A 12,043-nucleotide genomic window follows, 5' to 3' on the forward strand; every position below is an offset into this window, starting at 1 on the left:
CCCTTCATGCGGGGTAGTGTCCTGGAGCGACCTTTATTAAATCTCCCCTTAACCTCCCCTGCTCAAAGGAGAACAATCCCAGCTTCTCCAGTCTCTCCACATAACTAAAGTCCCTCATCCCTGGTACCATTCTGGTAAATTTCTACTGCACCCTCTCTAAGGCCTTGATATCCTTCCTAAAGTGTGGTGCCCAGAATTGGACACAATATTCCAGCTGAGGCCTAACCGGTGACATATAAAGGTTTAGCAGAACTTACTTGCTTTTGTACTCGATGCCTCTATTCATAAAGCCAAGGATCCCATATGCTTTTTTAACAGCTCAATCAACCTGTGCTGCCACCTTCAAAGAGCTGTGTAGGCAAACCCCCAGGTCTCTTTGCTCCTGAACCCCATATAAACTGTACCATTTAGTATTTATTGCCTCTCCTCATTTTTTCACTCAAAATACATCACCTCACACTCATTGGCAGACCAGGAGCGGGGATATTTCTCAATTGGCTCCTGCTTACCCTGCAAGCCCCAAAGCCCTAATTGATAGCATGGTCCAAGCTGGACAAGCAGTGGGAAACTTGCCAGACAGTGCTTTCAATGGCAAGCTATGCAGTTTTGGCTGGTTAAACAGAAGTACCCCAATGCACACTCTGGGGGTTCCCAAGCCTCAGCTCTTGCCAACCTGGGTCTAACACTCTCCGGGTTTAATTAAGTAAGATGTGTCTCACTGGAGACTGCACATTCCACTCCAGACACAGGAATTTTCATGTGTAGGTGACAACATATATGTTTGTCTCTTAGTCTGGTTTGGATACTTTTAAGCATGGTGATTGGTCTCCATATATTGCACATTGGGAATTTGAGCTTGTAGGCTGACACTTCAGTGCAATGGGGGAGCAGTGCATTGTCAGAGGTGCCGTCCTTCACATGAGATGTTAAAATCCGAGTTTCCTTCTGTCTGTTCTGGTGGATGTTAAAGATCCTATGGCCCTTATATGAAAAGCGAAATGACTTTCTCCTGGTGCCCTGGCTAATGATCCACTAGATAAAATTGATCATTCACTTCATATTTTGTTTACGAGATATTGCTGTGTGCAATTTTCGGCTGAGGTCACTTGCAAATACATAGTCACTACAGTCCATAGTAAATCCTATGAAACAGTTTGAGACATTTTGTTAAAGTGATGAAGTGCAAGATCAAATGCAAGGATTATTATATATTCTGATATTGTTTTGAATCTCAAGAAAATTTTATTTGACGATTGAAATGTTTAAACTTTATCTGTGTCAATAAAAGCACTTGTGCTTATAACCCGGAGATATTGGACAGTGAAGTAAAAAGCTTTATGCTATATACATGTTTGCAGAAACTCTGGATCTGTGAGTTCTCAATAGCTGGAACAAGAGACTCTGAAGCAAGGCACAAGGTCTCCATGTGTGTCCGATTCCAAGCTGATCATAACAGACAATGTGTGGAGTTCGTGGTTAGGTAATGACAAACTTGGGTATTCAATGATTGCAGGAGAAAGAGGAAACATTCACTGTTTATTTGCTGGGAAAGAATAAGATCAGGCAGGATCTTGGAGCAAATTTGATGAACTTGCATGTGCTTCCATTGAAATCCACTAGAAGGAGACATTTACAACAAATAATTGAAAACAATGAATTTGAAGTCCTGACAAGCATTTTCTTTCTGCTGAGACAACTAAAATTCACGGCGGAGAGTTCCAGGAGAATGAGGAGGCAGAGGCAGCCCTGGTCGCAGAGAGAGAGCATGTCGTTTGTTACTTTAACAAGCGCTGTCTCTGTGGTGTGGGCAGGGCAAAAAACATACTGTAGGGATTTGAGTAGGGAGTGGAGGGAGAGGTGTGAGAGAAGTTGATTTGCAACGACGTGTTCCAAAACCATGCCCACCTGAACAAGAAGACCTCTGTTTAATGTCTCATCCGCAGGATGGTACATTCAACAATGCAACACATCCTCAACACTTCATTGGAGTGTTAGCTTAAACCATGTGAGTTCATATGCTGACATGGGATACGGATTAACAACCTTCCCACTCAAAGGCAAGAGTGCTAATAGTGAATCAACCCGAAACAACCACACGGGATGAATTGCTGCACGTATCAGGCATCCAACTGACCGAAAGTTTAACTCTGCCAACTTCCCGTTTTACATTGTCCTCGTGCCTGGAGATCCCTTGTGACATTACTGCTGAAGATTCCATCTAATAATAATAATAGTAATAATAATCCTTGCATTTGATATAACATCTCATCATGTTATTGAGATGTCTCAAAGCGCTTCACAGAATATATTGTAAAGTGAATTGACTGTGTATTTTGTGGGCGAAACACGGCAGCCAATTGCTCACAGCAGTGTCCCACAAACAGTCATGGATCTAGGGCTTACTCTGAATGCTTACGTCAATTTCCTTCCTCTGAAGTGGGGGTGGTGGGGGTGGAGAGAAATGCTTAGATAGATGTTTCTCAAACTCTTTTGTCAGTTACTGTCAGGCAGTTAATAAACAGGCAGAATGGCTTCCTTGGAAATCTGTGCACCACAATTCAGCTTAATTGTTCTTCTGGCTATCTTTGGTAAGAAACATATATATTTCCAGAATGGAGTTACAAAGTAACTCTGGGATCAGCAATAACTAAATGAAGTTTGGTGTAGGTGAAGGGAATTGTGTTTGAGTTTTGTATAGATGGCTGAATAGGTAGCATTGGCGATTGCTATGTATTTAGTGCATCTATTTTTACTTTGGTGTAAGTCTGTTGAATGTGTCTTTTATACGCTTGTTTCTCTCTGTACGCATTCAATCAGCCTCTCCAAAACACTTTCCTCTCTCTGTGTGCGTCTACGTATAATATTCCTAAAACAAATAAAAGATTCTGCACTTCATTTAAAAACCTTGGTTAATTTGGGTAGATGTTTTAGGAAAAAATTCTTGCAATTGTAGTGCATATTTGTGTAGCCAACATTTATTTCTATATTGTGTACCTATTTTATTTCACTAATGTTAGGTATATGATCGAGCAGGTTTTATGGTGTCTTGTCAACAAAACCTGTTGAGTTTAATGTCATTTTAATCTTCATTGATACTTTACTCTTTAAGTTGCAGGATTTACTGAAGGCAGTGACAACAACAAGGAGGTTTACTGTCAACTGGGGAGTCCAGTTTTTTTAGATGTTTCGGGTGAAGTCCCAAAAGAAAAGCCCGACATTGCATGGAAACAGGGGACAAAACGTGTTGCAAATTTTAAACGCTCGGTATCTAGCTCATATGGAGAGTTTAAAGGCAGGGCAACAGTCTTTGGGAATGGCACTCTGAGATTAAACCCCACAAGTCAAACAGATGGTGGAGAATACAATGTTGAAATATTTAACGAGGGACAAAGCAAATTAAAACATAAAATACAATTGCATTTACTGGGTGAGTACAGCTAATTTAAACCTTTCCCTACCAGAATCCAAACCAATTTAAACCGATCAACTCGTCTGAGTAATAATGCACATCCTCTTTTAAGTTTTTTCGCAGTAACATTGGTTACTTTCAGATTTTTTAGGAAGCTGTAAAACCATTAGGTTCCTATTCTGTTTTGGGTTTCTAATGCGCCAGTTTTCATATGATCTTTAATATGGATTCTGGCTGTCTGTGTTAAAGATTATATAAGCACTCTAAGCCGCTAACCTGTGTGAAGGGCACTATAATAATAATAATCCTTGCATTTGATATAGCGCTTTTCACGTCGGGAGGACGTCCCAAAGCGCTTCACAGAATATACTGTAAAGTGAATTGACTGTATATTTGTGGGCGAACGCGGCAGCCAATTGCGCACAGCAATGTCCCACAAACAGTCGTAGATTGAAAATGACCAATTTATTATTGTTTTGGTTTTTGGAGGGATTATTATTAGGCTCTGTGTGGAGTAAGGAAACTTGCCCAAGGTTTCGCCCTCTGCCTGGAATTGAACCCAGGTGTCTTGCTTGCAAAGCAAGTGCTCTAACCACTGAGCTACAGGACTCCACTATACAGGACTATATTGTTGTTGTATAAATAGCAGGGACATTTGGCAACTCTGAAAAAAAGGTTTTGCCTGAATAGCTCCACTGCCAGGTTTAATGACATTTTGTTCACCTACAAATTGCACAGTTACTACATTTTACAATAAATCCTGTGAAGCACTTTTAGCCGTCCTTCCAAGGTGAAGGATTGGATTATTATTTATTATTATTATTAGTAGTATTAGAAACCAGCAATGACTATTGGAGAGCAAAAACAAGACCTGCTGTTACTTTAATACTCTTCACTGTGCTGCCAGCAATGAGACCTCTTAAAGCCAGTTTCTGCATTAAATTGGCTTCAGTGTAACTGACACAGTTCAGAATCCTTCCTTGTCTTCATTGTAAATATCATTTGCTTTTACACTGCAATTTTCTTACATGCACAAGTGATTTTTACAGATAAAATGACCCTCATGCAAGGAATGGGAAATTTTAAAACCACTGACCAAATGGTAGAAATAGAAAGTTTACACAAATATGAAATTGTCCAGAAAATAAACAGTTTGTACAATGTATTCTGTGAGGTCCGTTGAGATGTCTCATAGAGGTGATAAGGTGCTTTATCAAATGCAAGGATTATTATTATTATACATCATGATTTTCTTTTGGGGAGATGAACATTATATAGATCTCTGACAACCAGAATTGTAAATGTTAATTTGGTTCAGGGAGATGCTTAAGGTTTAATCATTCACTCACATAAGTACCTGTTATGTATTTTCACAATTAGTCTTTAATCTCAAGATTCTTTGACAAAAACATAAAAATATTTTAATATTTTAATATTAATTGGTGTGAAGTGTTTGTTTTGCGAATACTTTGCCCACAAAATATACAGTCAATTCATTTTACAGTATATTCTGTGAAGCGCTTTGAGACGTCTCAAAGATGTGATATGGCGCTATATCAAATGCAAGGATTATTATTATATTTGCACACATAGAGGAAAGTGTTTTGTTTAAATTCACTTAATATTTTGCTTGACTTGGCTATGTTAAAATATATTATCCCTCAAGACTCAAGGGAGAGCCTTCGACATTGGAAGAATGTCTCAAAGCCTTCAAAGAATTTACCTTAAATGTAATGAGTGCATTTTGTAGGCAAACACAAACTCAACAAGGTTTATAACTTCAAACAACATTTTATATGGTGGATTGGAAAAGGTTAATTTTAATCACCTATGAGATCAATTGAAGTCAGACGTTGATTTAAATTTTCCTAGAACAAACCCAGGTAGTGAAATTTCATTTCAAAATTTTTTCTTTTGCTGTGTCCCTTTTCCCTTGTATAGACATTTTCTGGTGTCATTGGAAAACATATACAGTTTTGTGTGACACCTTTACAGGTTAATGAACTGAATTTAAAACAGTATATTGTAGATTAAAATGAAATGAAAGGCTTAGCCTGTAAGGATATCCTTAAACACAGTTCATTGCGAAAGGAAATTCAAATGTATTGTCTGATTTTTAGTAAATTCAATGTTAAAGGTTTCAGTAGACACTCTAATTTAGAGACCTGAGGGGAAATGAATGAGGGTTACTTTGGATATTTTTAAACTGATTGCTGCTCGGGCTAGGTATGTATAGTAAATGAGGGTTAATTTAAGTAGTTTTCTCAATGCCTATTAGTTTACAAAGATAAAAAGTTCACATTATACTCAGTTACGTAAAGTTAATAAAAAGTTTTCCCTAAAATCAATACAAATAGAATAATTAATATATAATATAGGAGGAGACTAACCCAATAGTTTTGTCTTACGAAGTACTGTATTTTCTTGAAATTGAATAATCAAGAATCAGTGCATTTACTGCTATAATTTAGCTTTCCTTGAATCTTATTGTTTTGCACTGTATTGCCCTCATTGAATTTTTTGCCTAATGTTTATTTCTTGTCTCTTCGTTCTAGAAAGAGTCTCAAAGCCAATCATTGAGCATTATTGTATACATGAAAATGGAGTCAATATTACTTGCAAGGTGGAAAATGCAAATGAAGTCAACTTAATCTTGGATAACAGGACTTTCACTCAACGACAACAAAATGGAATGATGAGTATAATTCACATCTTCAAGAGCCTTGACTCCAACAATTGCACCTGTATCGCTTCAAATCAGATCAGTAGCATGAGCGAAACCAAAAATATATTTTGCAATAGTAAGTGAAGTTAAGAGTTAATGATGATAATCCTTTCACTTGATACAGCGCCTTATCATGTTGGCAGGACATCTCAAAGTGTGTCGCAGAATCTTGAAGTGTAAAGTATAGTGGTTGCGTATTTGTAGGGAAATCCAGCAGCCAATTTGCACACAACAATATCATACAAACAGCCACGAAGTGAATGACTGATTTTATTTGAGCGATTGTTGGCCAGGACCTAGGAAAAACTCCCTTCTTTTTTTGAATAGCACCATGGGAGCTTTAATGTCCAGCTGAACAAAAGGCAGGGCCCCCATTTCATTTAATGTCTCATCCAAAGGATGGCACCTCCAAAACGCTGTGCACCCCCAGCACTGTATTGGATTGCCAGCCTAGGCTTGTGAGTTCAAATTTATTTTATGAAAGAGGCACTATATGATGTACTGTAATCTGTTGCTGTGTGCATTTGTGCTTATGGCTTACCAGCTCAGCTGTTGTGTGAAGTGCACTCCACCCACCCCAACAAGTCAGTTGAAATATCTTGAGATGTCCTGCCGACTGGAAAGGCACTATCTAAATAACTCTAAAGAGCACTCACCTCACAAGCGAGAGACCTGGGTTCGATTCCCGGTAGGGCAAAACCTTAGTGAAGTTTCCTTACTCCACACGCCTGATAATAATCCCTCAAGAAAAAACACAATAATAAATTTTTCACTTCAATCCACGACTGTTTGTGGGACACTGCTGTGTGCAATTGGGTGCCGTGTTTCACCCACAAAATATGCAGTCAATTCACTTTACAGTATATTCTGTGAAGCGCTTTGAGGCGTCTAGAAGATGTGAAAAGTGCTATATCAAAATGCAAGGATTATTATTATCATTATTATATATTATTGTTATAAATTGCTGCTGAGATTGCTTCTTTAATATTTTGAATCTATTCCTTTTTAGCAAGTGAAACTGTTCTATCTATTAACTATATTCTAATTGCTGCTGTTGCCGTTGGAGGACTTCTGCTACTCATTACTGTGGTCTTGGTGACTTACTGTATACGCCGACGGCACCCATCGCAAATACGGCACGAAAGTAAGTCTGATTAAAGTCTTCCGTAGGTTAGAGTCTATCCTCGTTGAAGTGGTACCAGAACCACTTAAAGGTCAAGTTTAATATGGGGGTTTATTTCAGTTGAAAGCACTCCCCCACTCATTTAGATAAGTTACCGAGGTTTTCAAAATATCTCACTCTAAAATCCATTTTCGAATTGGTTTACAACCAACGAAAAGCTAAGATTTCAGGCTAGCGGCAGCCGTCAAGTGAACTGAGTTCCACAGAAGTCAGGAGTGAGTGGCTCAGTTGGTAACACTCTCGCATCTCAGTCAGAAGAATTGCGAGTTCAAAGCCCCATGTCAGGAATTGGAACTCGTAGACAAGGTGACTGGCTGTTAAATATCTCATGGCACTATTCAAAAAGAGAAGATAGTTTCTCCCGGTATTTGAACTAACAATTCTCCCTCCCCAAATAAAATTGGTTATTTGTTTCATGCCTGTTTGTTGCACTTTGCTATGTGCAATGTAATTCCTGTGAAGCGCTTTGAGATGTCCTCCCGACATGAAGGACACTGTATCAAATGTAAGGATTACTATTCTTAGGCTCCTTGACCCTGCTGCTCTCTCCCCTATCTGCTTTCGCACATGTGCCACGATATCTATAAACAGAACCAGAGCAGTGAGTTCGGGTAATCAAACCACATCTGAAAACCATCCACGATGTTACACAGTAATTCTAACTAAGTAAAAATAGAAAAACAAGAAGATAAAGGTGTAACTTCACAGTAAAAAATAGCAATAGTTTCCAAAGCTATCAAACGATAATGGAACTACTTGAATTCTAGTAAACATGTTTTTAAAAATTTCCATCTGTTTTGAAGCATGATGAAGAAAGAAACTTTATTAAGGGTATTTTGCTATTGGTTTCAGGACAAATTCAAGCCTTTTTTTGTTTTTTCCATGAATTTGATTTTCTTAACTATGACTCCTACTAGGTTTAGTAATCGAGAACAAAGGTTTTATAATGCTAATCCTTGCATTTGATCTAGCACCTTGTTACATCATTGAGCACTCTTTCAAAATGCTTCACAGAAATTTACTGTAAAGTGTATTGACTGTATATTTTGTTGGTGAACATGGCGGCCAATTAATGGCACAAACAGCCATAAAGTGAATGATCAATTATTTTAATCTGGCAGATTGTTGGCCAGGATACCGGGAGAAAGTCGGTGTGCCAATAGAATATTTAATGTCCACCTGAACATGCAAACAGGACTTTGGTTTCATATCTCATCTAAAGAATGGTACCTCCCACAATGCAGTGGTCTCCTGCTCCGTGATCCTATCACCCCCATCCTCACCCGCCTTCACTGGCTTCCCATCACACAGAGGATACAGTTCAAGATCTTGGACCTCACCTTCAAAGCCCTCCATGGCCTTGTTCCCTCCTACCTCTGCGACCTCCTAAACCCCTATCATCGTGCCAGCTCCCTCCGCTCAGCGGGCTACGGCCTGCTTCATATCTCTCCACCTCACCCACCTCCCTTGCCCCCTTCAAGACCCATCTCAAGACCTTCCTCTTTGACCGTGCCGTTGATCACTCTCCTTCCGACCCTGCCCTCCACCCTCCCTGATCCCCAACTCGGATCCGAAACACTCAGCGCCTTGGGACGTCCTCCCGACGTGAAAGGTGCTATACAAATGTAATTTTGTTGTTGTTGTATTGGCTCCATCAATTCTTGTTCTACTGCCTTGTTGTTCTGGGTTTACTTTTTCAATCCCATTTAGAATCATATAATAATCATATAATAATAATATTTACATTTGACATAGCACTTTTCACATCAGGAGGACGTCTCAAAATGCTTGTAGTGTAGTTCCTGTGTATTTTGAGGGAGAACAAGTCTTGTGCACCTCTGTAAAGTTTCCCTCTGAGATGTCTCTTTTCAAGACTGAGGAGTCCAAGCTTGTCTAATTGTTGTTCAGAACTCAATTTGCCATCTTCCTGTGAGGGAAGTGCCCAATGTCCTCTTGGTATCTACCTATGGTAATCTGGTGTTTAACTGGAATCATAGAGGTACAACTCTACTGCCCGTGTTCAGTGTGCTGTATCGTGGCACTGGCCTTGTCCACAATAGCAAACGCTGTAACAAGTGGTTTTTCTTTTAGCAACCAGCACTTAATCAACCTCTTATCTTTTACACTTGCCCTACGAAACTCCCCTTTGATTCATCCTGTCCCTCCCCACTTTTAAAGCCTGTCTCACGACGGCGGTTTTGGACATATCTCTTCCCCCATCCTCTTTATCTACCACCTCTCCAGCTCGGGTGCCTAGCCAGCTGTCTAATAAGTTTACCAATATTTTCTACGTATCCTTTGACAACCAAGGAAAATAAGTTACTTATTTATTTGTTACTTTGTTTGTAAGTTGTTTGTTTGAAGGGTTTTTAACCCTGTTATTAATGAGAGTTTCTTCGTTTTTTAAGGCAGCGCAAACAAGATGCTGACTACAGTAAAACAACCTGCAGTACCCAGACAGCAGAGGCGACAAGGACCACACCCAGGACAGCAATATGGAGACATCAATAGGCCACAGCCACCACCCCGGAAAAGTAGAGAGAGAGTGGAGAGAGGAGCGATTGCAGAGAGAGGACCGAGAGAGCAGAAAGGACAGAGAGCTGAGAGGATGGAGAAGGGAGAGCTGAGAGGCCAGCGGCCTCAATACTGAATCAAGGCTTCCTCATGAAAACATTGCTCCTGAAGAACAAAATATCAGAAGATACAAATATTTGTAATGAAAGGCTTTGTTCGCCCTGGTCAAAGTGACAAATGACATTCTGTTCATCTGCGACCAGGGCTCCCTCTGCCTCCTCGTCCTCCTTGACCTCTCTGCTGCTTTTGACACTGTCGACCACTCTATCTTCATCCACCGTCTCTCCTCTAACCTCAACCTCCACGGCGCTGTCCTTGATTGGTTCAGATCGTACCTCTCACACCGCCTGCACTTCATCTCCTCAAACGGCTTCTCCTCTTAGCAATCGGACCATTTTGTGCGGCGTTCCTCAGGGCTCTGTCCTTGGTCCCCTCCTCTTCAACATCTATATACTCCCTCTTGGTGACGTCATCCGCAGACATGGGGTCAACTTCCACATGTATGCGGATGACACCCAACTCTACCTCTTTGCCTCCACCCTTGACTCCAGGACCACTGCTGTGCTGACAGAATGTCTGTCAGACATCAAGTCCTGGATGAGAGTTAACTTTCTTCAGTTAAAGAAACAAGACCGAGGCTCTCCTGATTGGCTCCCGTCAGCGCCTCCTCACCTCAGGCGCTGACAGCATCACCATCCATGGTTGCACACCCCACCTTGCTAAGCCAGTCCGGAACCTTGGGGTGTTGTTTGACCCTCAACTATCCTTTCTACCCCACATCTGCACCATGATCTGCTCTGCCTTCCTCCACCTCCGCAACGTTGCCCGGCTTCAACACTGACTCAGACCGCAGGCCGCCGAAACCCTCATACACACCTTCATTACATTGAGGCTCGACTGTGCAAACTCACTACTTGTCGGCCTCCCCAACTCCTCCCTCCACAGGCTGCAGATCATCCAGAACTCTGCAGCCCATGTTCTCTCTTGGCTCCACGACCCTATCAACCCCATCCTTGCTCACTCCACTGACTTCCCATCACACAGAGGATACAGTTCAAGATCCTGGTCCACACCTTCAAAGCCCTCCACAGTCTTGCTCCCCCATACCTCTCCAACCTGCTAACTCCCTACCACCCTGTTTGCTCCCTCCGCTCAGCGGGCTCCTGTCTGCTTCATGTCCCCCGCCTTGCTCGCCCCACTATCGACGGGCGGGCCTTCTGCCACTCTGCACCCACCCTCTGGAACTCCATCCCGCTGACTCTCCGTCTCGCCCCCACCTTCAAGTCCCACCTCAAGACCCTCCTTTTCGACCATGCTTTCGATCTCCCTGCTTCCCATGTCTCTCAGTGTTCCACATGACTCAGTTTAAAGTGTAATGACTGTTTATTTTGTAGATGAAAGTAGTAGCTCATAGAATAAGACTGAATGAGTCAACTGTACATTAATATTGCGGATCATGAGCTACTGCTGGTGACTGACCATGAGTATGAAAATAAAGGTAGCGTACGTTTACGAAAAGCAAATGCGAAGTGGACAGGCATCTAAAGATATATTATTACACACTTGGAGGTTTCCTGAACAATTGCTTTTCAAGGATATCTAAAAAAGGATACCTAAACAATTCCAACCCCCAACCCCCCTCCCCTCCCCCCTCCCACTCCCCCAACCCAAAATATAATTCAGGTTTACTCATATACAACGTAAATTGCTAAATCTTGTAGTAGACGGCTCCAGTTACGAAGCACGTCTTACTAAGCCCGGGCATTCCAAGAATGAGTACATATATTTAGAATTCAATGAAGACCATCTCGATACATTTAAACGCAATAAGGAATAAGGTACATTGCATGCCTCCAGCCTTTGTCCCTCTCTCCTCTTTCTCTATCGTCTTCAAGTCCCATCTTAAAACCTACTTCTTCAACCAGGCTAACCTTCTTTCCCCCTCCCCACCCCCCGCTCAGCATCCACCTCTCATTATAAAGCACTGCAAGATGTTACTTTCGTGAAGGGTACTATATAAATGCAAGTTTTTGTCATTGCTGCAATTTTGTCTGAAGGGCATTCATTTGAAAGAAATCCTATGTAATAAGAATTTTATTTTTAGAAATTGGATATTTGAATTATGATTACTGGTGAAAAGTTCAAAGACTTA

The 12,043-nt window shown here is 41.0% G+C and overlaps 1 protein-coding gene across 3 annotated transcripts; it reads left to right on the forward strand.

Moving 5' to 3' along the window:
• The first annotated feature begins 2,442 nt into the window (after positions 1 to 2,442).
• Positions 2,443 to 10,010, forward strand: LOC103180163 (T-cell surface antigen CD2). Of its 3 annotated transcripts, none has more exons than XM_007895851.2 (5): positions 2,443 to 2,588; positions 3,110 to 3,427; positions 5,965 to 6,210; positions 7,144 to 7,278; positions 9,726 to 10,010. In XM_007895851.2, the coding sequence occupies exons 1-5, from the start codon at positions 2,528 to 2,530 to the stop codon at positions 9,965 to 9,967; spliced, it is 1,002 nt and encodes a 333-aa protein (XP_007894042.1). In that variant the 5' UTR covers positions 2,443 to 2,527; the 3' UTR covers positions 9,968 to 10,010. The 3 variants fall into 3 exon arrangements, with proteins under 3 accessions (XP_007894042.1, XP_007894043.1, XP_007894044.1); XM_007895852.2 differs by having other exon boundaries at positions 3,116 to 3,427; XM_007895853.2 differs by lacking the exon at positions 3,110 to 3,427.
• The last annotated feature ends 2,033 nt before the right edge of the window (positions 10,011 to 12,043 follow it).

Source organism: Callorhinchus milii, unplaced genomic scaffold (assembly GCF_018977255.1).
Source record: "Callorhinchus milii isolate IMCB2004 unplaced genomic scaffold, IMCB_Cmil_1.0 Scaffold4, whole genome shotgun sequence".
In the NCBI taxonomy this organism is placed as follows: Eukaryota; Metazoa; Chordata; class Chondrichthyes; order Chimaeriformes; family Callorhinchidae; genus Callorhinchus; species Callorhinchus milii.

Excerpts from the sequence above, each read along its gene's own strand:
- LOC103180163 (XM_007895851.2), top strand. The coding sequence starts at position 2,528 with ATGGCTTCCTTGGAAATCTGTGCACCACAATTCAGCTTAATTGTTCTT. Across the intron at positions 3,428-5,964 it reads AATACAATTGCATTTACTGG|AAAGAGTCTCAAAGCCAATC; the intron begins GTGAGTACAGCT and ends TCTTCGTTCTAG. Across the intron at positions 6,211-7,143 it reads CAAAAATATATTTTGCAATA|CAAGTGAAACTGTTCTATCT; the intron begins GTAAGTGAAGTT and ends ATTCCTTTTTAG.